At 51.2% G+C, this 26,437-nt stretch overlaps 1 protein-coding gene across 8 annotated transcripts in view; it reads right to left on the reverse strand.

Annotated features, from left to right (window-relative positions):
* The window catches only part of TMOD1 (tropomodulin 1), a 107,393-nt gene extending 82,162 nt beyond the window's left edge, over positions 1-25,231 (reverse strand). For 3 of the 8 annotated variants that reach the window (XM_020891009.2, XM_070480220.1, XM_020891010.2), the window contains exon 1: positions 4,943-5,086. In XM_020891009.2, the coding sequence (XP_020746668.1) occupies positions 4,943-5,062 (120 nt within the window). In that variant the 5' untranslated portion in view covers positions 5,063-5,086. Of the gene's footprint in view, positions 1-4,942; positions 5,090-6,572; positions 6,804-11,241; positions 11,264-25,078 lie in introns of those variants that run through there. The other 5 variants (XM_020890998.2, XM_020890999.2, XM_020891000.2 and 2 more) reach the window with 5 other exon arrangements.
* Positions 25,232-26,437: the final 1,206 nt, after the last annotated feature.

Below are 26,437 nucleotides of genomic sequence, written 5' to 3' on the forward strand. Positions count from 1 at the left end.
TCCACGCCCTGGTCCTGTGACATGGGGCCAGACAGTCAGCTCTTTGTGCCCCAGGTTCCCCATCCCACCTGTGTTCACAGGATACCTTCCTGTTAACCACCTGCGAGGAGGGCTCGGGTGTGGCAAGGCACAGAGGCCCTGGGAATATGCTTCTGGGGCCAGATACTCTGACATTAGGAGTGGGGCCGTTTGCCAGTTTGGAAGGGGAAATGGAGCTCCCAGCTGAGGCTCAAACGGTTCTCAGGGGCTCTGCTCTGAGAGGGTTCCTCTCTCTGCCTACTCCACGGTCTGACGTCTGGCCCTGAACCTTGTCATCACGCATCCAATTTGCAGCCACAGCCTAATCCTAACGCATCTCCGTCTAGGGACTCAGGGCAAGTCCAACAGCCTGGAGAGTCAGAGGTGGAAGGCTTTGTGGGCTTCCCGGGGGGTCTGCGCTTCACGCTGGGAGCAGCAAAGATTCTGCAAGATGGTGGAAGGGTCGCAGAGAAAGGCAGGGCCCTTGCTGATCTTCAGGAAAGATCTCTGTCAGCAAACCCACCGCTCTGTCCTCGGAACTCCCTGGGCTGCTGAGAGAATCCACAGTCTTTAGTCTGCCTTCAGCTCCCTGTCCCGCCAGGTCTAGCCCCCTTCCAGGCTCGGCGGGCCCTCCGCCGGGACGCCGCCTACACCCGCTCCGCCCATGCTCTGTGCCCGAGCCTCTGCTTGCGACTTTCACTCAGCACGGAGCTCTTCGCTTTTCTTCATGGTTTAGAGACCCAGGGCCCAGTTTCAGCGGCACCTGCTCTGTAAAGCCTCCTCCCGGCGGAGCCCGTCCCCTCCCCGAGCCCGCTGCGTGCCTCCACGGGGGGTGTGGTTCACCCGCCGCTCCCCGCTCGGCTGAGCGCCTGAAGGCCAACCCCAGGGGCCTCACCTCGGGGACCATCTGCCCCTAGTTGGATGTAGGTGTGGACAAGAGGTTGTGAAGAGCAAGCAGAGGATACGTTCCCGGAGGGGTCTGTCACTCCGTGGGGCCTAAAACTCAGCACCCCCAGACCAGGATGCTAGGTTATCTAAAAGACGACATTTAGTCAAATCTGGAGGTAGGACCAGTCTATAAGCTCATGGAGACTTAGCCCTGAATGGGGCCAGTGAGGCTCCATCATTCCATGGACCGGGGCAATAAAGTCTGAAGGACAGCAACGGGCTCACGGTGATGTGAAGGTAAGGGACACCGCCAGGGCTGCCCCTGGAGAATCTACGCTCTTGTCCTGCATCTTCTCTGCTAACCTACACTCCTTCTACACAAGCTGTGGCTACTTCGGGGTTAGCGAAACGGTACAGTAGTATTTACTGAACGGATCACTGTTAAACTAGGTTTGAAGAGTGACAGTTTTTTTAAAAAGATATGAAATATCCCATTTTTAATAAAAGTATATCAAATGGAAAATTTACTTAGTTCAGTAATATTCATTCTGTACCTTCTCTGAACTGGTCATCGGCCGGGGTACCCAGGATGTACAGATACAACGAGAGTGCAGCAGGCCACCTCGGGGCCCCCTCCCTTGGTTCTGTCGCAGCTCTGTGGTGACTGGCCAAGCCACAGATGTGACCAGTGAGCTTCCTGTCTTGTGATGCCATAAGCTGGCTGCAGAAGCAAATTCTGAGCTTAAATACATTTACATGCACTACTTATGAAATGCAAAGATAAAGACATCAGCGGAAGGGATTCCTCTAGATCTTTGTACATTAGTTGTTTAGTTGTGTCTGACTCTCTGAAACCCCATGGACTACAGCCCACCAGGCTCCTCTATCCATGGAATACTCCAGGCGAGAATATCCAAGTGGGTTGCCATTCCCTTCTCCAGGTTATCCTCCGAAACTCGGGATCGAAGCCGTATCTCCCACATCGCATGCAGATTCTTAACCATCTGAGCCACCAGGAAGCCCTCTGCTTCTCACTTAAGTCATGCCACGACACATTCCCTACCACCCTGAAGCAGCTGGCTTGAGGGAATGGTGGGTAGGGCTTTTGAAAACTCAGTTACAGCGCAGCCAGGCGGTGAAACCCTGCAGGGCCAGGGCAAGGATCTCTATGAGTCCGTGCACGCTCTGATTCAGTGTCCAGGATGTGCCGCTGCTTCTCCCACGACCAGGACTCACGGGCCCAGGAGTCAAGGGTCGGCACAGGGATCCAGGAATTGCCAACATGCACTGGATCATAGAAAAAGCAAGCGAGTTCCAGAAAAACATCTCCTTCTGCGTCACTGACTACACCAAAGACTTTGTGTGGATCACAACAAACCATGGAAAATTCTCAGAGATGGGAATACCAGAACACTTTACCTGCCTCCTAAGAAACCTGTATGCAGGTCAAGAAGCAACAGTCAGAACCAGACATGGAACAATGGACTGGCTCCAAACTGGGAAAGGAGTACATCAAGGCTGTATATTGTCACCCTGCTTATTTAACTTCTATGCAGAGTACATCATGTGAAATGCCAAGCTAGATGAAGCACAGCTGGGAGAAATAACAACCTCAGATATGCAGATGACACCACCCTTATGGCAGAAAGTGAAGAACTAAAGAACCTCTTGATGAATGTGAAAGAGAAGAGTAAAAAAGCTGGCTTAAAACTCAGCATTCAATAAATGAAGATCATGGCATCCGGTCCTATCACTTCATGGCAAATAGATGAGGAAACAATGGAAACAGTGAGAGACTTTATTTTCTTGGGCTCCAAAATCACTGCAGATGGTGACTGCAGCCATAAAATTAAAAGATGCTTGCTCCTTGGAAGAAAAGCTATGACCAAACTAGACAGCATATTAAAAAGCAGAGACATTACTTTGCCAACAAAGGTCCGTCTAGTTAAAGCTATGGTTTTTCCATTGGTCATGTATGGATGTGAGAGTTGGACCATGAAGAAGGCTGAGCACTGAAGAATTGATGCTTTTGAACTGTGGTGTTGGAGAAGACTCTTGAGAGTCCCTTGGACTGCAAGATCATCCTGATTATTCATTGGAAGGACTAATGCTGAAGCTGAAGCTCCAATACTTTGGCCACCTGATGTGAAGAGCCAACTCATATGAAAAGACACTGATGCTGGGAAAGATTAGAGTCAGGAGGAGAAGGGGATGACAGAGGATGAGATGGTTGGATGGCATCATTGACTCAATGGACGTGCATTTGAGCAAGCTCTAGGAGATGGTGAAGGACAGGGAAGCCTGGCCTGCTGTAGCTCACGGGGTCGCAAAGAGTCGTAACGACTGAGTGACTAAAAAACCACCACCCACTCACTATCACAACCGGTGCCCCAGTGACCCACCGGCACAAGTTTTGCTTCCTGATCCTAAGACCTCATGTTCTGCTGGCCTCAAGGTCTTCGTTCCAAAGGGAGGAATACTTCTACCAGGAGACACACAATGACTCCATGGGATTGGAAGTTAAAACTGCCACTTTTGCGGCTCCTTGTTATGTCTCTGAATGCATAGGCAGAAGGGGAATTTCTGTGCTGGCTGGGGTGATGTGTGTTGATTACTGAGGGGAAAATCAGGCTGCTGCTCCAGAAGGGTGGTAAAGAAGGGCATCCCCTGAAATACAGGGATTCCTTGTATCTCTATAGGGCTCTCTCAGTATTACACGGCCCAGGGATTAAAGTCAATGGAAAACTGTAATAACTCAATCCAGGCAGGACTGCTGATGGTCCAGGCCCTTCAGTAGATTCACTCCATCAGGCAAAGACTGGGAGCCAGCGGAGGTGCTTGCTGAAGGCCAAGGGAGCAGAGAATTGGTAGGAGAAGAGGCAGTTATAAACACCAGCTATCACCACGTGATCAGTTAGACAAACGAGGACAATACTGTTATGAGCATTTCCTCTGTATTTTTTATGAACATGTTTGTGTATGTGTGAGTCAATGTATGTGTGTATGCATTAAGTAAATATCTTTGTTTTCTTCCATTATTCTCTTAACATGTCACAAAGCATGTACCGATTTTATATGGTAGCATTTAAGTATGGTTAATTTTGTATCATAGGATTAAGCTTAAGTCTATCAAGGAGAAAAGTAAACATTATTCAAGGACTTGACTTCTTCTGGCAGGTACCCAGGATAGTTGTATCACATTGGGCAGAATTATGACCTTGTTATTGTCCTATATGGAGATAAGTATGATTTAAAAAGATGTGTATCGGTGCCAAGTTGACCACAAGTGGACATGTGATGATTCATTTTATGCATCAACTTGACAGGGTCACAGACTGCCCAAACATTTAGCTAAGCATGATTCTGAATGTGCCTGTGAGGGTATTTCTGGATGACATTAGCACTTGAATCGGGAGACTGAGGAAAGCATTTGGCCCTCCCTAAGGTGGGTGGGCCCCATCCAATCAGTTGAAGGTCTGAATACATGTACCACAAAAAGGCTGAAACTCCTACCAGCAAGAGGGAGTTTCTTTCTGCCTGACCTTTTTGAGCTGGGTCATTGCTTTTGTTTTGTTTTCTTGCCTTTGGACTTGATCTGAAACACTGGCTCTTCCTGGGTCTTGAGGCTGCCAGCTACTGGACTGAAACTATACCGTCAGCTCTCCTGGTTCTCAGGCCCTTGGACTCAGGCTAGAACGACACTTTCTGTTGTCCTGGGTCTCCAGGTTGCCAACTGCAGATCCTGGAACCTGTCAGTCTCAATCATCATGGAAGCCAATTACTTATAATAATAAATTTCTTTATATCTAAATCTATTTATCTATCTATATATCCTATTTGTTCTATTAGAGAATTATGACTAGCACAACACACATACACGCACACACACACCCTCACAAAGGCAAGATGACTCTAGAGCTGCTGCCGTAGAAGGAAAGCAGAAACGGTACTGCAGGTGGTTAGTCTGCCCTCCCCCAGGCGGTGAGCGTCACCGTCCTGCACGTGTGGCCACGGGCCCCCTTTAGCGCCTACTCACATCGGGGTCCAGCTCGTCCAGCTCATTTTCCAGGGTCCTCAGCTCATCTTCTGTTAGGGCTCCAAGGATCTCATCTTCATCCAGGTCACGGTATTTCTCTAGTTCTCGTCTGTATGACATTGTGAAAGAACTTTCTGTGCTGACCTACTGGAAAGAGAAAAATCTTAGAAAGATCCTTCTTGGATTCATTCTCAGAGCAAGTAGATGCTTGTCACTCACAAGGAGGCCTGGACATGTTTTATGAATTGTCAGGATAATAATTACTATAATGGAATCCCGAATTGAGCTGGATTAGTTCTCTAATAAACTGTGCAAGGTAAAAGTCCTGAGGGCATGCAGTTTAACAAAATGTAACTGTTGTAATTGGCATGGCCATCTGTTACAAGTAATAGATGATTATAAATGGCCCAAGAGTGCCTGAAAAGTGTTTCATTGTTCAAGTAGTTCAAATATTTTCTGTACAACTCTCCACCCTATATACCCTTACGGAAAACATGAAGGCTGGACATCCTGCCAAGGCCTATCTTAAAAGCAGGGTGAGCATCAGTGGTTCATTGAGCACCTGCTGTATGCAGGCTCTTTCCCCAGACCATCTCATTCAATCCTCACGAAGAACAGCTGACACTAATAGCTAACTTATACTACCATACACCAGGCTGTGATTAAGTAATTCCCAAGGACATCCTATTAATAATTTAACCTCTGCAGCAGGCATTCATTCCCATCTTGTAGATGAGGATGTTGAGTTTAGAAAGGTTGAGGGACTCACAAATCACACTACCGAGAGGCCGAAGAATCACCACTGGAACCAGATCTGCTGTGTTCCAAGCCTGCAGTGTTCTAGCCCCTGCACCCGCACCTTTTCACAGAATCCCCTGACTTCATGGCCAGAAGGAGACCTCCTCGTCCAGACCTCTCATTTCACCTCTGAGGGAGCTGGCTAAGAGAGGAAGTGAATAATGGGAGGGAGGGGCTCTGGGAAAAGGGTGTCCAAGTCTGCCACTTCCCAGCTGTCCTCCTTGCTGGAGATGCCTACTGCGCGTTCCCCACAGCACAGGGGTACCTGGCACCCGTGTCTGGATCCCGTCTCTGCTACTTTCATCACCAGGACGCTTCCACACCTGAGAACTCATTCAATCCTGGTGCCACACCCTGTAAATTGAGTTTAACTAAAACCATTTTATCAACAAAGAAATTGAGGGATGGCTTAGGCCTCGACTCAGAATCCCTGTCACTGGACCCCACCTCTCACCTAACACTGAATTGTATCCCCTCCAAATTCTTACGTTGAAACTCTAACCTCCCCACCCCACCTCAGTAACCCAGTACCATGTTCCAAGTAAGAATGTGACAGTGCTTGGAAAGAGGGGTGTTGCAGATGTAATTAAAGTTCAGTGAGGTCATGCCAGAGAAGGGTGGGCCCCTAATTCAATAGGACTGGTGTCCTTATGAAAAAGGGAAATGTAAACAGACAGGCAGACAAGAAGAGCATCACGTGAAGATGAAGGCAGAAACGGAGGCAATGCTTCTACAAGCCGAGGAATACCAAAGATTCCAGCAAGCCGCCAGACCCTGGGGGGAAGCCTGGAACAGACCCTCAGCCCTTGGAAGGAACCAACCCTGTCAATACCTTGATCTTGGATGTCTGGCCTCTGGAACTTTAAGACAATAAATCTCTGCTTTTTAAATCACTCAGTGTGTGGTACTTCATTAATGGCAACCATAGCAACTAATACAATCAGCATTGCCTTTCTTGCAGCAGTTTGTGGTTTCAGACTCCAGTGCAAACAAATACAAACAAAACCCGTGGCTCATCTGTGAAACGACTGATGGAATTTTCCAGAGTAGAGAAAAACAAAACCTAGGAAAAAAACCAACTTATCAATCAAAAAGCTGAGAGTAATTGTTAATCTAAAACAAAGTAATTAAAAATAAACAAAAACCAAAGTTGATTCAGCTACCAGAAGAAGCCTCCATTTCAGGAAGAAAGCAGAGACCCACGCTATTAGTGCAAGTCCATGCCTGTGTGGGCCTATTTGGAGAAGCCCGGGTGTGTGACAGCTGGCTTGATAAGAAAGGACTTGCTTCCCAAATACAGAAAAGGCCAGTGCTATCCCTTTTTTTAAGCATAGCTCGGCTTGACCTGATGTCTTCCTCTGACCAGACCCCAAGATTGCAGTGTTCAGACCATAAATGGGCACCCCCCCCAATTCATTTCTATTTGTTTTCAAAGAAAGCACAAGCAACTGACAATGCTCTGGTATAGATGGAAAAAAACAACCCTTCCTGAAGGCTTTCAGAGAATAACCTAATTTGGATTTTCCTGAGCAGGGAGCCAGGAGAGGCCCTGTGATTCCCATCTCGGGGCCAAGAGGACCCGAGTGAAGGGCTCAGACGCTTCCAGACCATCACAGAGACATCTCCAAACTAGCATCGCTCAGGTGGGCTGCAAAACACGTTCCTGGTGCTCAGACAGGTCCCGGGTTGGACAAAGTTGCACAGGACTCTGGACTCCCCCCGACTTCTCAAACCCGTCGGTGAGCTTGCTGCGGCAGATGTCCGTCACCATGCTGGTGAGGGTGCAGGCAGAGCTGCCCTGCCCTCTGGACCATGAAACCACATCTCTGAGCAGCCTCTCCTGGAATCGCAGTCTCACGGAACAAAGTGTGGGAAACGCAGCCTTAGATTCACCTCTGGGTCACATGAGGGCCAAGAAGGGGCTCGGGGAGAGGACCAGCTGAGACAGATCTGGGGCCCCGGCAGCTGCCCATGCTTGAGTCCTTAGCTGCTTGGCTCATTTTCCTGGATGGTTTGCACTAAAATCCTTAGAAAAAGTCATGGATGGACCGCGGAGAAGGGACAAACTGGGACAAGGGAACAGACAGGGAGAGAGGAATCCACGTCAAAGCAGTCGGGGGAGAAAGGAGCTGGGAAGAGGCAGAAGGCACGCAGGTGGCAGCTAGGGCCTGCCAAAGAAGGGGTGGGGCCGGCTGGTAGACACCTCCAAGGATGCCCTCCTGAGGGCTGCAACCATTAACGCTCCTGAGAAGTCTTGTCTCAGCGCACACAGGAAAGTTACTGTTCCACTTACACACTCCGAGGTGCCAGCGAATTTAAAAATCCTGTTTCAAAGGATTTAAAAGGCCCTTTCTAATGTCAAGTGTCCTGTGAACAGAGCGACCAGGCATTTCATTAAATAAGCTGAGAGGAACGGAGAACGCCTAAGGTAAACCATGAAGCTGTCGGCGTCAGGCCACACTCATCCACTTGGCTCCCAGGGGTGGTTTCTCTAAAGTGAGATTCTTCTCCCGTGCTCAGTGACGTGTGGAAACTGGAGGTCGGGGAGAGACAGGGAGGGAGGGAGGTGGAAACACCGTGTTAACAAGAGCCCACCGAAAGCTCGGCTTTAAATGATGGCTTGGAAGAGAGGGTATTTTATGGCTGTTAGTAAAAGCCTCTGTTTCCTGGTAGAAGAGATGTCACAGATGGACACAGCCTGAGATTCACAGGACTTTGGCTGGAGTGCTAGCTGAGCTGGTAACTCGCTGGGTGACCCTCGATAAATCCCTCCCCTCCCGGACCTCTGCTTGCTCATCTGTAAAATGAGTATAAACGGACCAGGAAGTTCAGCTCGTAACCTAGTCCCCAGGGGTGGTGTCTACACTGTGCTCTGGGGAGACCTCAGTCTCCCAGAACCCCGCAAGGGGGTTAAGTGGGAGAGGCTAAGCAACGGTGCTTCCAGTACTGCCTGATTCATGGGGATTCCACAGATTGCTTTTGACAAAAGGATTCACCTACTGAAATAAAAGGTTGATAGCCACTGGACTGAGTTTCTTCATCTGCACAGTGAGAGGATCACAGCACTCAAGCTCTGAGTCAGGGCAGCCCCTGGGGTGCTGTGAGGATGAGCCTGCAGCAAGCAGGTAAGGGGCAAAAGCCTGGGGCTGGGGCGTGGTTGGCACGGGCACCGCACCTATCAGACGCGCTATTACGAGGCTCCCATGGCGACTGCCACTGCTGGGGCTGCTCCCTTCCCCCTGCAGCCCCTGCCCTCTCCTCAGACTGCCATGCCCCCAGGTAAGGAGCTGTGTCTTATCCTTATGGCCCTGCTGCCTAGCCCTGCGCCTGGGGACGGTGTCAGCTGGGCACGAATACATCAGGGCTTTGATCTAGTGTCTTGGGAACTTGGGGCAAGTCCTTGTCTTCTCGGGGCCTCTGCATCCTCATCTTTAAAGTGGAAAGATCTCGGAGGGCTGGGAACCCAAGAGGGGAGGGATGGGCAGGAAGGGGTGATGCTGCTGCCTGCCTTACAGACGGCTCCTGAGCGAGAGCTGGTGAGAGAAAGAAAAGGACAATTTAAAACACATTTAAAAATGGAAGTCTTCCAAACGCTGTGTGATTTTACATGAATGGCATGTCTGGCCTCCCAGCTTCCCAATGGCAGGAACCTTAAGCTGCTGCTAAATATGCAAAAAAGAGAATTTACCACCTGTGCCGGAGTAAAACTAGGCAGGATGGACGGTAAAATGAACGGGTCAAGCACTGAGGCCACCCCTCAGGAAGCTTCGGGAATGGAAGCTCTGGAAGCAGTCCCCGGAGGACCACCAGACCTTTCCCAGGAGGCGGGCGCAGTCCCGTCGGCTGATGGCTCCTCCAGTGTCTGCCCCGAGGGACACTTGGGCAGGAGGTGCCGGAACCGCATCTTGATTTACGGACCGCACTTCCCCGAGGTCGGGAAGAGCTGAGTCACAAGTTCAAAGGATTATTTTCCAGTTACACCATCTTGTTATTTCAGCCACAGGAAAGGGAGGTGGATTCACAAATGAAGCTGGTTCCTCACAGCCTCTCTCCTCTGCTTTTGTTTCGTCTTCTCTTTGGGGAGACATTTTGGCCACATGCGACTTAAGCCCGCGATCCCTGCGCCCCTCCCTTCCATTGGGTCTGGGACACCAGAGCGCCCCAGATGTCCCCTGTCCCTCCCGCGAGAGCAGTCTCCCCACTGCCCTCCTCCCGAGGGCACCTCTGGGGGAAGCGACGCTTTAGACCACATGACGCCCCACCGCCCCTGATGACTGGACAGACTGGATGCTGGCTTCAAGGACAGCCCATCCACTGGCTAGGCAGTGACCTATGTGGTGGCTTGGATTTAAAAAAAAAAGAGTTGGACGAACGAGCGCCTTCATTTCCTGGCATTTTGTACTGGTTCCAACAAATGGAGGGGCCTCAACAGAAGAAACTCACTGTCTCTCAGCTCAGGAGCTGGAAGTCCAGAATCTAGGTGTGGTGGGGCGGGCTCCGTCTGGAGGCTCTGACAGTGAGTTGAGGGACGGGCACCGCGGCGTGACCAGAAGAGCCCCGTCCCGGCTCCTCGGGCCTGGACGGCCGGAGCTCACGCTGGTTCCCATCAGACCCTCGTCCACCAGCACCCGCGCGAGGCCCAGCCCCTCCTCACGCTCCCCGCTGCACTCAGGCCGAGCCCCTGCCCCTTGCAGCCCAACCAGCACGCGACTGTCCCCATCCGCCTGCTTCCCTTCTCCCCTCTCCTCAGGCTGCCTGGTGACAGGCTCCTCTTGGCCGCCTGTTCGCCTGGCCACCGCCCTCGGCTTACACCTCACACCCGCCCGGGGCTACCTCCGAGGCGGGGGTCCGCGACCAGTGATGAGCTGAGGACCTTCCCGTGGTCTCTGCGGCCCAGGTTCTGCTGGGCACGTCTCCGGGAGCCCCTCTGGCTCCATGAGCCCAGCCCTGCGTGTGGCCGCCGCCGCCGCAGCCCCTCCTCACCCTGCTGCCATCAGCCGGCCAGGCCAGACACCTGGGGGCCAGCCCAGAACCCCCCCTCGGCTCCCCCAGCTCCGGCAGGTCCCCACACCCGTCAACCCTCTCTCCCATTTATTCTTTTGAATGTTACAGGTTTGGTTGTTGCTGTTGTTCGTGGTAAAGTGCCCAACACAAAATTAATGTAACCATTTTAAGCGTACAATCAGTTCTGTAGGATTAAATACATTCACTCTGTTGTGTGACCATCATCGCCACCATCCCCAGCACTTCATCTTCCCCAACGGAGGCTCTGTCGCCCTCGAAGCCCTAAGCCCCCCACCCTCCCCCAGCCTCTGAAGCCACCGTTCTGCTGTCGGTCTCTACCGACCTGACGGCTCCCAGAGACTCGTCCGGGTGGGATCACGCACTACGTGACCCCATCTCCTGTCCTTCTGGTACCCGTGCCTCCTCCCCGTCGTCACGGCGACTGCCCGTTTTGGATCTGCGCTGTCACAGCAGGCTCCGTGCCTCAGTTCTCCTACCTTCTGCCCGCATGTCCCGCGGCCTCCAGACGATGCTTGTGAAAGTCAGTCCTGATGCCCCTCCTGAGGTGAAGCCGCCTTGAACAGTCCCCATTGTGACAGATGGAGGGCTGACTCCCCAGCCCAGGGCCTGAGGCACTCGGAAAGCCGGGGGGCTCTGTCCGCCCCAGCTCCCAGCCCCCACAAGGCTCCCCCTCCAGCAGCACCCAGCACCCCTCCCTGGGCACCCAGACATTCCGGGAGCCCGCGGCCTGCACGCCCTCTCTCCACCGCCACACCTGACCAGCATCTCAGCCGGCAGCTCAGACGGCAGACGCCGGTACCGCAGGTCAGCCGGGGATACAGAGGCCTGGAGCTGGGGGGATACCTGAATTCTAGCCCAGGCCAGGGACTGCAAAGGGAAGAAAGTCAGCTGTCCCTTGACAGGATGGGGCGGGGTAGGCTGTGGAAGAGGTAGACCAGTGGGTATTGGAAGGCTGCGGCGGGGCTCTCTTTCCTCAATGTCTACATTTTGGAACAGCATCATAAAACATGAGGCAACGATTATAGCAAAACAATTCCAAAGTGCAGATTAACTTTGCCGATCAACACAACAAAACCAAGACACCACCCAAGCCTGCAGTGTTACGTCCCCCTGCAAGGCAAGACATGAGTGCCTTGGTGTGTTGTCACCTGTGACTGGGTCCAGACAGGCCAGGAGAAGGACCGAGAGTGCCAAATCTCCTCCATGACAGCCTGAGTCCCACCTCGGCCTGAGGACGGACTCTCCCAGCCAGGGCTGGCTACAGAACCTGCCAAGTCCAGCGCCAGACAGGACTGTGGCGTCCTGAGTTCACACGGGAAAAAACTGTCATTAAAAGTACCAAGACACAAAGCTTTCCCTTTCTCTCATGGTCTCTGTCCTGGTCTGTCACACTGTCCTTCATATTTATGATTGAATATCGTGATGCACACAGATGCCTGGGTGCTGTGACTCAGGGCATGCAGGCCAAGCCCTCTGGCTGCCAGCTTCCCTCCCCTGCCCCGGGCGGGACACACATGCTCTGCCCTGGGAGGGCACCCGCCAGTCGGGCCAGGTATCTGCCCTTCCAGTGGGGCCACTGTCCAACACCCAGGGATGGGTGATCCCCGTGGTACCCCAACTTCTGCACCAGGACACTAAATGCTCGGATCCAGGGATGATGAGAACACTGCCTTGCAGAGCTCCCAGGTGAATGCACCCAGGGCGAGAGCCCCGGAGTGGGGGTAGGGAGGGGGAGGCGGTTTGGATCTGGGGGTGTCAGGAGGCCAGGCAGCTGGCGTCTAAGAACCTGTCCCCAGGAAGCAGGTAGGCAGCAGGAGGCGAGAGTTCATGCGAGGTCAGACTCAAAGCCCCGGTGTGTGCGCCACTGTCCACATGGCTTCAGTCAAAAATATACATCCAAAAGTAAAATGAAGAACTTCAGGAAAATGACTGCCAAGCACAGGGCACTTCTGAGAACAGGGGTCCATAAGGCTGTGCAGACTGCAGCCTGTTCCCAGCCCCCTTCCAGGGGCACCGCCCTGCCCCGAGGCCCCAGGGCCAGACTCAGCCTTGGCTCACTGAGGAGGGTCCTTTTCTTCCCTAGTATCTTCCAGCCCATTGGACTCTCCAGCCCCTGGAGTCCACAGGAAGCCAGAGGCATGGCACCGTGGCAGAGGGACACCGGGACCCGAGCCAGGGGACTCGACCACCAGTCCTGACTGTGGCTGAGGGCTTGCTGTGTGGCCTCAAGCAAGTTGCTATACCTCTCTGGGTCTGTTTCCACAACCTGATTCACTGAGTGTTTACTGAGCACCCACTTTGTGCAGGGCATCGAGGGCCTTCTTGGGAGCTGCTGCTGCTGCTAAGTCGCTTCAGTCGTGTCCGACTCTGTGTGACCCCATAGACGGCAGCCCACCAGGCTCCCCCGTCCCTGGGATTCTCCAGGCAAGGGTACTGGAGTGGGGCGCCATGGCCTTCTCTGCTTCTTGGGAGAGACAGAAGTTAATAGGAGAGTCCCAATCCTCAGCAAGCTTACAATTAAGTCGGGAGGATAAGACCCACATAGAAATTCCTGAAGTGGTATCACACACATCCTCTCTTCACCCACCACTCTCAGAGGAGGCTGAGCTGATGGTGGGTGAAAGCATGGACCAGGGGTCACGCAGTCCTGGGCTGAAATCCCTGCCCTGCCTCTAACTGGCTGGGCAGACTCGGGCGTGTCAGTGCCTCTGAGCTTCATGGATCCGTTTGTCCGGTGAGGGCACAAACTGATTTCTTTCTTCTTTCTCAGTCCCACAGAGTCCAGCCCAATAAGCCTACCCTACACGTGTTGGAAGGGTGGGCACGGCTGGGCAACCATGAGGAAGGTTTGGGGGTTCTCCAGAGACTGTCCGTTCAACATAAATCAATGTGGGACCCAGAGCCACGGTGTGACCTCAGCTGCGTTAATAAAGTTACGGTGGACAAAGGAAGCGCATGATGGTCTCGCTCAGCTTCAGGCTAGAGCTCAGCTCTGGGCTCCAGCTCTTGCTCCGGGGGTGTGCGATTTTTTTCTTCTTTTTTAATAAGGCATTGGCTATATACAGTCAAGTGGGCAAGTCTTAGGAGCACAGCTCACTGAGCCTTCCCATATGCATACACCTATGCCACCACCACTCAGATGGAGATACAGACCATTTCTAGCTCAACAGAAGGCTTTCTCATCCCCATCCCAATTCATCACCCTCAAAGGTAACTAGCATTCGAACTTTTAACTTCATCAAATAAACTGGCTTTGACTATTTTTGAACATCATATAAATAGACACATACATTGGTTATGTTCTTCTGTCTGGCTCCTTTCACTCAACATTATATCTGTGAGATTCATTCATGCTGTGTGTTAGAGTGGCAGGCCATTCTTTTTCACTGATGTGTAGTAGTCCATTACATGAATTATATAATTTATTTACTCTACCGTCAATGGACATTTAAGTTATTTCCAGGATTTGGTAATTATAAGTCGTGCTATGAATGTCTTTTGGTAGAAATAGTCACTTATTTCTCTTGAGTATGTACCTGGAGTAGAATTTCTGGATCACAGAGTAAGCATATGCTTAGTTTCAGGAGATACTGTCAAACAGTTTCCCAAAGTAATTGTATAATTTTACATCCCCACCAGCAGTGTTTGACCAACCCAGTTGTCCCACATCCATGCCAACTCTTGGTATTGTCAGTAAGTTTCCATTTTAGCCACTACAGTGGTGGGTGGTTGTATTTCATTGTGCATTTCCCTGATGACTAAGGATGTCAGCTGAGCACATTTCATATGACTATTGGCCATATGGGTGACCACTCCTGTGAAGTGGGCCTTTTATTTATTTATTTATTTTTAAAATTAACTTGTTTATTTTACTTTACAACACTGTATTGGTTTTGCCATCCATTGACTTGAATCCGCCACAGGTGTACATGTGCTCCCCATCCTGAACCCCCCTCCCACCTCCCTCCCCATTCCATCCCTCTGGCCTTTTCTCTTGAGTATTTCCAGCTAAGTCCAGAGAAGGGGGGCAGGGTGTCATATGAATAGCTGAAGGACAGAGGGAACATGGTCACAGTCAGCAAACTTCTAATGGACTGACCTGTGGAGGAAGGAACAAAAGTGGTCTGTGGATCTCAGCGCTCAGAAGACACAGATTTAAAACCGAGGTGACCAGGGTGTGGATTTCTGATCAGCACAAGAAATTGTCTAAAAATAAAAAATGCCCAAGGAGGAGCTGGGCTGAGTCAGGAGGTGGTGAGCACTTGCTATGCCAGGCATGTGAGCAGAGAGCCTAGAGCCCTAGATGAGGTTTCCCAGGGAGGGCTGGCGTCTCGACTGATGGCGGGTCTGGGGAATTGACAAGATGAGATTATAAGGCCCCTCAAGACCTGGTTCTATGATGAAAGATATGTTTGGGGCCCCTGAGTAGAGAACGTGGGGACTCAGAGATGATCAGTTCTCTTTGAAAGACTTGTTCTTTGGTTTGTTTGCCTTATTCTCCCTGGCTGATCTCATTCTCTTACTCACAAGGGGCCTTCTGAAAAAAGCAGGGCAACAAAACACAGCATTTGACTCCATCACTCTGTGCAGTGGCGATGAGCCAGATCCCAGTTCACACGGAGCTTCAAAGGTCCAAACGTCAAAGTGGTCAACAGGTTTAAATTAGAAAAGTGCGCGTGTGTGTGTGTGCACGAGGGTGTGTTTTCATTCTGCACCTCCTGAGGTCATCGCTCTGTCTGAGTCACCACATGAATCATTGTAAGCAGCCGTGTTCCAGGAGAAGATGCTGAACCCACTGCCCTGTCCCAGCTGGCCGGTCCACCTGCCCTGCAAATCCTGCCATACCCCACACTATAGTTCCTTCTTCCTGCCCCTCTGAAACTGCCCCGACTCAGAATACCACAATCTCTCACCAGCCTCTTGCCCTAACCCTAACCCATGACGTCTTTCTCCACACCAGCTGCAAAGGGTACTAGCAAGCTAAATAGCGAACACCAAGGGAAGGGGCCATCAGAGTTCTGCCATCAGAAGCATCATGTTACTGTGCCCCATCCACCTCAAGACGGAAAGCTACTTCAAGACAAGCATCCTTGTCTCCCATGGTCCATAGAGTCCTGCCTCTCTCAGGGGCTGAAATCAGGTTTGTGGAATAAGTGAATGGATGAACGCCTGGCATTATTACTGGCATTGACAGTCATAAAACAAAAGCCTTGGTGGAATTAAAAGTTGGCTTGTAGAAAAGCTTGCGAACTCACTCCTATTCTCACTCTCCATTTCACACCTGTGGACTTTGTCACCTTGCCTTACAGCAGCAGTTGACATAGGTAGAGCTTTATGAAGCACAGTTTTGTATTTTCTAAAAAGCCAAGGTGAAAAAGTGGCATGGGCAGTGCCAAGAGGCAAGCTGTGGGGGAAATATTTGTTGTACATTGAACAAGGGCTAATTTTTTTAATAGACAAGAGTTCCTAAATTGAAAAAAAAAAAAAAAAAAAAAGAGCCCAGCAAAAATATGGGAAGAGGGGAAAAAAAACAGGCAACTCACATAAAAAGAAACACAAATAGCTAATAAACCTATGAAGAGAGAATGAAATCCACCCACAATAAGAGAAAAGTAAATTGAGAAATGAGACATCAGTTCTCCTCTATCAGATCAAAAAAGATAAGAAGCGCCTTGAATGCTGGGTGATGGATGGATGGATGGAGGGATATAAGGAGGAAAGAATGGAGAGAGGGGAGGAAAGAGAAAGGGAAGACTGGAGAAAGGGAGGGATGGACATACAGATGCATAAATGACTCCAAGGGAAACAGGGAAGGAAGACATAAATTCTGGTTGAAAGTAAGACAAATAAGGAAGACCTCATAATTTGGGGCCATTTGAGTTATCTCTAAAGGACGAGTTAGATTTAGTGAGAATCTCTGGTGTTCACAAGGTGTGGAGATCAACATTCTCACACAGAATAGAAGGACGCTTTGACACCGTCTCTCAGGACCAGTGAAGCCACATCTACCCAAAGGCACACATGCTTTAACACAGCAATTCCACTTCCAGGAGTTTATTCTGCTAGTTTAATCATTGAATTGTACAAAGATATATATACAAATTATCTGGTTATTATCTGAAAGTGAAGGTGTCGGTCACTCAGCTGTGTCTGACTCTTTGCGACCTCATGGACTATAGCTTGCCAGGCTTCTCTGTCCATGGGGATTCTCCAGGCGAGAATACTGGAGTGGGTTGCCTTTCACTTCTCCAGAGGATCTTCCTGACCCAGAGAGTGAACCTAGGTCTCTTGTATTGCAGGTCAATTCTTTACCATCTGAGCCAGAGAATAACCAGAATAACCAGAGAATCTGGTTATTATCTATATTATCCCAAAGTTGGAAACCACATAAAAATTCATCAATAGGACAAATGAATTATAATGCAGATGTACAATAGGATGCTACTAACACCATCCTTGAGGCTACCATTGCCTATTATGTCAAGGTACCTTCTAATTGCAAGCATTATTCTATATGTACCGCAAGCTAAGCACAGTGCCAAATCCTTTATGTGGATTATCTCAAGCAATCCTAATAACTCTGTGAAGTAGGTACTTTTTAACCCCCATTTTAGCTGAAGAAACGGAAAAGCAGTAATCTGACTGCAGCAGTTTCCTGGGGCTGCCATAACAAATTACCACAAACTGGATGACTTTGAACTCCAGAAATTCACCCTGCTGCAGTTCAGAAGGCCAGAAACCGGAAATTGAGACACGGGCAGGGTTGGCTCCCTCCGGAGGCTCCCAGGGAGACCCTGCTCCATGCTCCTCTGGGTCCGGTGATGACCAGCAACCTCGGGCATTCCCTAGCTTGTACCTGCATCCCTCCAATTTCTGCCTCATGGTCACACGGCCTTCTTCCCTGGGTCAGTCCACTCTATGTCTCAGAAAGACCCCAGTCATTGCATTTAGGGCCCTCCCCAACCCAGCATGACCTCGTCTTAACTCGTTACATATGCAAAGGCTCTATTTCTGAAGAAGGTCACCTTCTGAGGTTCTGGGTGGACATGACTTTTCAGGGGACACTATTTAACCTACTACAGTGGCCTAGGTGACAAGGCTCGTGAGTAGCAGAGCCGGGACTTGAATCCAGATAGGCAACCCGTACTCATCCCCGCTGCTCCACGCCGCCTTCTCATAATAGCACACACTTTTCTAATATGAATAATGTTCCAGATACTGGCTTAAGCATTTTGCCTGTAATAACTGAGTCCCCACAACAACCCCACTTCATACATGTGTGAACTGAGATCCCCACAGTAACCCTACATTATAGATAGGGAAACTGAGGCACACGGGGTTACCAGTTACCCGAGTTTACACAGCCAGTAACTCACAGAACTTAGATTTGAACCCAGGAAGCTATGTTTATAACCACTATGCAAAACTACCTCCCAAGAAGCTGAGAACCAGGGCTAAGAAAACATTTCTTTCTCCTGAAAGACTGGTGTTTCTCAATCAGACACGACGTGGCCTCTAATTCATCTCTTCTCACTTTCCCCTTTGGCCATCATGATTTATCTCAGAGCTGATTGGAATGTCCATTTCAGCTAGGACATGAAATAGCTCCTCTCCTTATTCTGTGTGGTGCATTTTGAAAGGCCTTCAGAGTGACCCATGCATCCACAGAAATGACATGCAAACTGTTGTGTGCATGGGTATATTCATTTTTCTGGAGCAAGGGTCCATGACTCCCACCAGATTCTCAGCGTTTCATGATCCTAATCTTCAAGTTTTCTGCCATCTCTCCCTCCTCTCTTCCTTTCTTCTGTTCTTACCAATTATGTGGCTGGTATGGGTTTATTTTAAGCAATGTCATAGCCTTTTAATGGTGTAGGTGAAACGCAACAGAAAAACCATAAAGAACAGTGCTCAATGCTGCCAGTCAGTCTGATTCTTAAGCCTTCCTGGATTTGCAAGGAGGAAGTCCGCCTTCCCAGCTCCCCTCTTTCCTGTCTTTGAATGGTTCTGAGGCAGGAGTCGGGTTCCCACCCCTGCACAGGCCAGGCGCTCACCCTGGGTTCATAGATAGCAAACATGTAAGCGGTGTGCCCTGCAAAAACCCAATCAGACAAGGACCCTGGAGTTCTGGTGCTCAGGGGGGATTCTAGGCTGACCAGGAACTAGGCAGCTTGACATAAAAGCCATTTCTGGACCTAAATTTCTCTGAAGAGGAAAGGAGAAGGCAGGAAGGTAGAAGAAGGTGGAAATAACCCACAGCTGCAAGCCTGACCCTTCCAGCAGCCTGCCATTGCTGGGACTTTCTCCTTGCCAGTGCGCTCAGGACACGTGACCCCACCATGTGCCCCAGCCACCTGGCCCCTTGCTAGTCTCTGCCCCCTGCATCTCCAATTAGCCCAGCTTCCCACCTGCCCCACTGCATACCACACGCCTGGCCTTGTCATGCCCCACATGCCCCCTATGTGACAAAAGCAAAACCAGCCAAAGAACAAAACAGCAAGAGCCCTGGATTTCTGTTTCGGAGTCAAGGCTTAAATTAATTCATTTGTAGATTTTAACAAAAGCACTATCTTAATGCAATAGCCCATCAAGTTGGACCACACAGAAAGCTGATGCCTTTGACCCAAGAATTGATGCCTTTGAATTGTGGTGTTGGAGAAGATGCTTGAGAGCCCCTTGGACAGCAAGGGGGTCAAACCAGTCAATCCTAAAGGAAATCAGTCCTGAATATTCACTGGAAGGACTGATGCTGAAGCACCAATACTTTAGCCATCTGATGCAAAGGGCTGACTCATTGGAAAAGACCCTGATGCTGAGAAAGATTGAGGGTGGGAGGAGAAGAGGGCATCAGAGAATGAGATAGTTGAATAGTATCATTGAATCAATGGACAAGAGTTCGAACGAACTCTGGAAGACTGTGAAAGACAGGAAGGTTTGCATGGGGTTGCAAAGAGTCAGACGCAACTTAGCAACTGAACAAAAAAATGCAATCACCAAGGGAAAACTGAGAGAAGTCACGGGCACCTTGGTGCCCAAGGTTTGGTGGTCAGAGGGTGCAGGATGACCCTCACATTATGAGGTGTGCATTAGCCCTTACTAGGAATCATTAAGCCTATTATTTAAGAAGCTTCTTAGAAACTCAGAGTCTCAGGCCCCTCCTGGGCCTACGGAGGCAGAATCTGCATCAACAATATCCTAAGAGATGCTAATGCTAGAGACTCACTAGTACAGAACAAAAGGACTCCGAGTTCTCAAGTTGACCAAACCCTGGAGAGCACTTGGGCTTTTCTCCAGGGACAGCGCACCCGAACTGGATGACCTGGGATGATTCCTGTTGGGGTTCACTGGGCTAGCTACAAAAAGGGGTCATTACACCAGCCCTCCTTCCCTTTAAGGATTACTGTGAGTTTCCAGTGAGATCGTGGGTTCATTCCATTTATTGTGAGAAGGCTGAAAGAGATTGCAGGGTTGGTGGGGAGCAGAACAGGTGTGGTTTCTGCCCTCAGGGAGCAGGCAAGGTGGCGGGATGGGAAAACAGCGTAGCTGTTGTTTAATTGTCATGGTTACACAGGGCTTTCATTTGCTTATCCTTTTACATATTCATTCATTCGGTGATCTGTCATTGATTAAAATGTAAAACATTTGCACTCTGCTCAGGGTTCGACATTGGGGAGGCAGAAATAAATGAGCCATAAACTCTTGCCTTCAAGGACCTATCCATCTGGTCAGAGATGAGGATGAAAGTAGCTGATTACATTTAGAACTCCCCATAGCTGGGGCTGTGGGAGCGCAGGTGAGCAATGAGGAGCTCTGCTCTAACGGAGGATTACAAGTTTGCTGGGAAAGATTGTGGGCAAGAAGAGAAGGGGGCGACAGAGGGGGAGATGGCTGGATGGCATCACCGACTCAATGGACATGAGTTTGAGCAAACTCTGGGAGATGGCGAAGGACAGAGAAACCTGGCATGCTGCAGTTTATGGGATGGCAAAGAGTCGGACGTGACTTAGCGAATGAACAGCCCAAGTTCGCCATGCAGATAAGGAAGAGGACAGCATTCCACGCAGAAGGAATAGCAGGGGCAAAGGCAGCGAGGCAGCAAGGCGTCAAGTCACATATGTTTGCACCGTGACCAGAAGGTACAGAGAACTGGGAGGAGTGTCAAGGGACGGCTTTGGAGAAGTAGCTTAGGGTCAGATCCTTGATGGTCCCGGGGATCAATGCCAAGGAATCCGGTAGGAAGTGGGGAGTCCCTGAATGGAGAGGAATAATGCTGTCTAAGCTATGTTTTATTAATACAAAGATCTTTTCACAACAGCATGAGAAGAAAACACTGGGGCAGAAAGACTTAAGAGGCTCTGATGTTAGCTCCGGGGAGAGATGGCAAAGTGTTCGACTGGTGTAGTGACTATGGGGACAGACATGAAGAGAAGAGATACTAAGCAAGCGAGACTGACAGGACCGTTAACCAAACGAATGGATGGTGAAAGGCAGGGGGCTTTCTGGCTCAGAGCCTGGGTGAAGGATGTTACTGTTAACCAAGAGGCGGGAACACAGGAAGGAGACTGGGTGCTGAGCCTGAGTCAGGCCTGCTGGGTGTGCGGTGCGCTTGGGACACCCTCTGGCTTTGTCCAATAGGCTGGAGTCATAGACACCTAGAGCTGAGAAGAGTGGGCCAGGCTGGGCACATGAGTGTGGGAGTTTGAGTGTCGAGCGGGTGGCAGGAGCCCTGGGAGTGAACAGGACAGTGGGAGGGTGTGGGGCGAAAAGGAACAGGGTTGAGAGTGGCACCAAGATTCAAGAGATGGCAGAGGTGAGTCCAGGAAGGAGGCTGAGTGAGGCTCAGGGCCCTTCTGCTCATCACCCACCAGAAGCATCTCCCAGAAATGGACCTCTCTAGAAGCCCCAGAGTGAGTGGGGGCCGGGGCTGGGGCCCTGAGAAGAACCGAGACAGACAGATTGTTTTTCTCCAAGAGGAAAACAAAAGGATGTAAGAAAAGGAGAAACAAAAGAAACGCTTGAGCTTGTTGCGTTTCTCGGATGAGAAATGATCTGGATCCAGCACATCCTAACGTTGCAGAAAAACTCCCAGGCTGTCCTAGGTTGACTTCAATGAGCTCACTCTTTCCTATTGTTAAAAGCAGAAAGTCTGGTCTTATCGCGATTAATCAAAGGAGGATTTTACACAACAAGAAACAGGAAACGGTCCCCCAATCCTGCCATGTGATTCCTGTTTTTCCATACAGATACATTTGTGGCTTTAAACTGGTAATAGCTCCTAGTGGCCAAATAATTGATCACTTGGTGTTCTGGCTTTAAGTGAAAAGTGAAATGGCCTCTTTAGAAATGTTGGCAGCCTGGCTGGCCCATTAGTATGACCGAAAAATCAAAACATTGCCTGGAAAAGGCCATTATGACTGGGCTCAGCAGGAGTCATCGATAGATGATGTCATTTCAGAAATAAGCCAGCCAAGGTCACAAGGCCTCTGGCAGCCACAAACGACCCTTCGTGGCCCATCACTACCCCCCGTCACAGATACTGAAGTCTCCCAAGGGGACACCAGTTTCTGAGCCAGGACTGGCTTCATTTTACCCGTTCTTCGCTCAGCCTGAATCTAGAGGAATGCGCCGTTTGAGACTAATTCCAGAGCCTGTGACATTGGGCAGCTGATGAAGGAAGGCCCTCTGCCACCCAGTCCGTCAGACGCACTCCTCTCCCTCTTCCCCTCTCCGGGGTCCGTGCCTGGCTCAGCCCCTTCTCACACTCCTCAGCCTGGAAGCCCCCGCCGCTCCTACTACCTTCTCTCCCCCTGCCTTCTCCTCCAAGCTTTGAGAAGAGCCGTGGGCTCTGTCTCCACACCCTCAGCTCCCATTAGCTTCTTCCCGCTCTCGCCCGCATTCACAGCATCGCAGGTAACAAGCGCAGGCTTTTCCCGCATCATCCCCCTGACCCCAGTCCCCACAGAAACCCACGCGAGATGGGTGCTCTTACTGTCCCCATTGTATGGAGGAGGAAATGGGCTCAGACTGGCTGGGCCACTGGCTTCAGGAAAGCAGCGGCAGATCCTGTTTTGAACCCTCGGCAATGCCCTGGCCAAAGTCACCCATGACGCCTGCCAATCATGGTGGCCCTGTCCCAGCCCTCGTCCTGTCTCTCTGCGCCCACTGGCACTGCCAGCCTCTCCTCCCAGGGCTCCTGGGAGCCAGTTTCCCCTTGCTCCTTCCTTCCTCCTCACAGGGTGGGTTCCCCTGAATTGTATCCCCGGCACTTCACTTTTCTCATGATAGAAAATCTTCCAAGGGAAACGGAATCCAGTGGAGACATCATGCCCACGTGCTCAAGGTCACTCTAAGTTAGAGGCAGGCAGGGTGTCCTAACATCCAGGCTGGCCCGTTACTCAACAGCGGCCACTACCTACTCCTGGTTGTGCTTTTTGCTGAGCAGCAGGAAGCAGCCCAACCCCAGAAGAAGGAGAAAGTGTGAGACCCTGATAAGGTGGGGCAGAGGCTATTTTTAGACAACACAGGCTTTCCACTTAAACTTAGGAGTCAACATCTTCTGAATCCTGGATCTGCAAGGCTGGTTCATTAAAAAGAATTAACACATCAGAGTGACAGCACTCTTTGCTCTCCCGCTCAGCCTACTTGATGTGTCACTGCAATTGAGAAGACCCTTACTATTTGTTTCCATTTCTTCTTAATTCTATCTGTGAGGCTTTAAGATGGTTTTAGGGGGGGAAAAAGAAAGATCCAAAGTAAAGGAGAAACAAAAACGAAACTTCCAGACGAGGGTGCTGTTGTCTGAGTAAGAGAAAGTCCTAGACAACAGCAGACCAAAGAAGGGGGGAGCACTGGTGGGGTGCTCGCGGATCCCCAAGACCTGCCTGAGCAGCAAGTGTCAGAAGAGAAGAGAAAGGCTGGTGGAGGCTGCCTGGCACGCCCAGCAGTGCGTGACCTTGAGCAGGGGGCTGTGCGTCCCTTCCCCGGGAACAAAATGGTTGTCACCACTGGGAGAAAAGTGGGAAATTTCCCGGTGCTCCCGCGGAGTGCCTAGAACCTGGGTTAGGGTCTGGTTTCGTGATTCGGATAGGGAAAAGCTAAGGCCAGGTCATCTCCAAGGGTCTGAGAGGGCCAAGGTCAAGGCCAGAAGAGATGGGGAGGGGGAGGAGGTGTGTGTAGGGCTCCGAGGCAGCATCATAAGCATCATACAGATGTGAAAACAGAGGGCAGTGAGCAGCGGGACTGGAGCCTCTAGCCCTGCCCAGTTCAGTAGGGCTAAAGCTGTTTGACTCACAAGCTTCTTTGCGAAGGTGATGGCTGCCACCCAGCAGAGATGCCCATAATTACCGTGGAGCGCGCTTCCTGGGTGTATATGGCCCAGGCTTTCCGAGGGTCCTGCTAGGTCTAGTATAAGATCCGAGTCAGAGGGACCGGCAAAGTCGCCAGTCTCCGCAGCCCCTCTGGATGTGCGCGTCTATGCCCCCCAGGGTCCCAGGCCTGGAGCTGGTGAACAGGTGGGGGGAGCGCCGACGGTCAAGAGCGCGCCCTACTGCTTTCGGCCCAGCCACCAGCTCCTGCGCAGAATCAAACCCTGCCCCCACAAATGGGGAAATCGAGGCCCAGAGAGGGAGGAGGCTTATCAAGTCCACCCAGTGGGTAGACGATAGCCGGGGCGGGGGTGGGGGCACTTCTGCCTTCAGGCTCTCCCCCTCTTCTTTCCGCCTCCGAGCGAAAGGCGAGTTACCGTGGGGCTTTAAGCCTTGTCGTTTCCCGCAGTTTGGGAAACTTTTCCTGCCGCAACCAGGAGTAGCGCGAGCCCAAGTGGCAAGTCCCGCTGAGCGCGGAGGCGCCCCGCTCCCCCCGCACAGCCGGGGCGGCCGGGCCGAGGCTGCGCCTGAGTGCCGGCTCGGCGGCACCTGTGCCGGCTGAGCGCCGGGGCGCCTGGCTTCGCCGCGCTGGAATCAAGCGCGCGGCGCGGACGCTGGCCCCGCCATGACCCCAGCCCTCCGGAGCTCCCAGGTCCGTCTCCCGTTTACAGATGCGGCGCCAGGGTCCAGAGAGAAGGGCGCCCTGGCCGGGGCCACGCGCGCCAAGTGGTGGGGACGCGAGCGCCCAACTCGGGACCCAGACACCCGGCTCTCCAGCCCCGGAGGCAACCCCAGGCAGCGGCTATTTATAGAGGGAGCCACGCTCAGTCCCTCCTGGCGGCTGCGGCGGCGACAGCTGAATATTTTGCCCAGATATGGCTGGGGCCCCGGCGCGGGGGCAGGGAACCCCGCGAGCACGAGGGGGACCCCTGGCCAGTAGGACGCTTACCGAGCCGTGGAGCCGCGGGGGCCGGCGGACGGGCGCGGGCGGCGGTTGGGCGAGCGCAGGCGGCCGGCGGACGGGCGCGGGCGAGCGGAGCGCGGGGCTGGACGAGCTCCCGGGCGGCCGCGAGCGGGCGGGCGCTGTGGGCTCCGCGGGTAGGAGCCAGGGGCGGGCCCGGCTCTGCGTTGTCACCGCGCCCCGCCCCACCCGCCCGGCGCTCCCTCCTTACCTCTCCCTCCACTCGGGGGCGCCGGGGCGCAGCGCAGTCCCCCGCCGGGTAGGGACGTCCGCTGGGGAAGCGCGGGGCAAGGGCTCCAGCCCCCCGGAAGATGGGCTCCTTCGCCAAGTGGGTGCACGTCGCCTCCTGTCTTCGTCTCGGTTTCCCCACTCCTACCAGGTCTAGAAAAAGGTGGGCGTATTTCATTCCTGCTGGGTCTAAGACGTAAGAATCGGTAGGTCCTCGGATGGAGCAAAGCCAGCCAAGCGGTTGCTACACCTTTAACTGCTTTAATTGAAGCAACGACCCATCCCCTCTCATCAGCAACCCAGCCGAGTCTTGTTTGAGCCCAAGCTTTAGTCACGATCAGTTTGTGAACACGTAGTTCCAACAGAGGCACATGGTTAAAATAATCACAACCACCCAAAAAAGCCCCACCTGTTCTTTCTTCAGGTTTTTTTGAGATACAATTGACATACAGCACTGCATGTTTAAGGTGTATAGCATAATGGTTTCATTTATAAACATAATAAAGTTATTACCACAAGTTTAGTGAACATCCATCATCTCACATAGATATAAAAGAAAAAAAATTTTCTTGTAATGAGAAATCCGGATTTACTCTTAAAAACTTTCGTGTGTTAAGTATATTTATCCTGTACATTTTACCCTTAGTACTTACTTATCTTACAACGGGAAGTTTGTACCTTTTGACTGCTCATCCAACCCCTGGTCTCAAAACAAAAAGTTATCTTTTTTCCTAGAGTTTGTTTTTGATGTAAAATTGACCTACAACATGTTAATTCCTTTTGCACAACATAGTGGTTAGATATTTCTATACATTTAAAACTGATCACAAGTCCAGTGATAATGTCACCATATAAAGACATTACATAGTTACTGACTAAATCCCCCATGTTGTACATTCCATACTTTGCTCATTTATTTTACAGCTGGAAGCATGTACTTCTTAATCTCCCTCATTTATTTCTCTCCTCCCTCCATCCTGTTCCTCTCTGGCAGCCACCTGTTTGTTCTCTGTCTGTAACTCTCTTCCTGTTTTATAGTTGTTCATTTGTTTTGCTTTTTTAGATTTCACATATGAGTGAAATCAATAAAGTATTTGTCTCAGTTATCTTGCTTAGCAC

Source organism: Odocoileus virginianus, chromosome 18 (genome assembly GCF_023699985.2).
Source record: "Odocoileus virginianus isolate 20LAN1187 ecotype Illinois chromosome 18, Ovbor_1.2, whole genome shotgun sequence".
Lineage (NCBI taxonomy): Eukaryota > Metazoa > Chordata > Mammalia > Artiodactyla > Cervidae > Odocoileus > Odocoileus virginianus.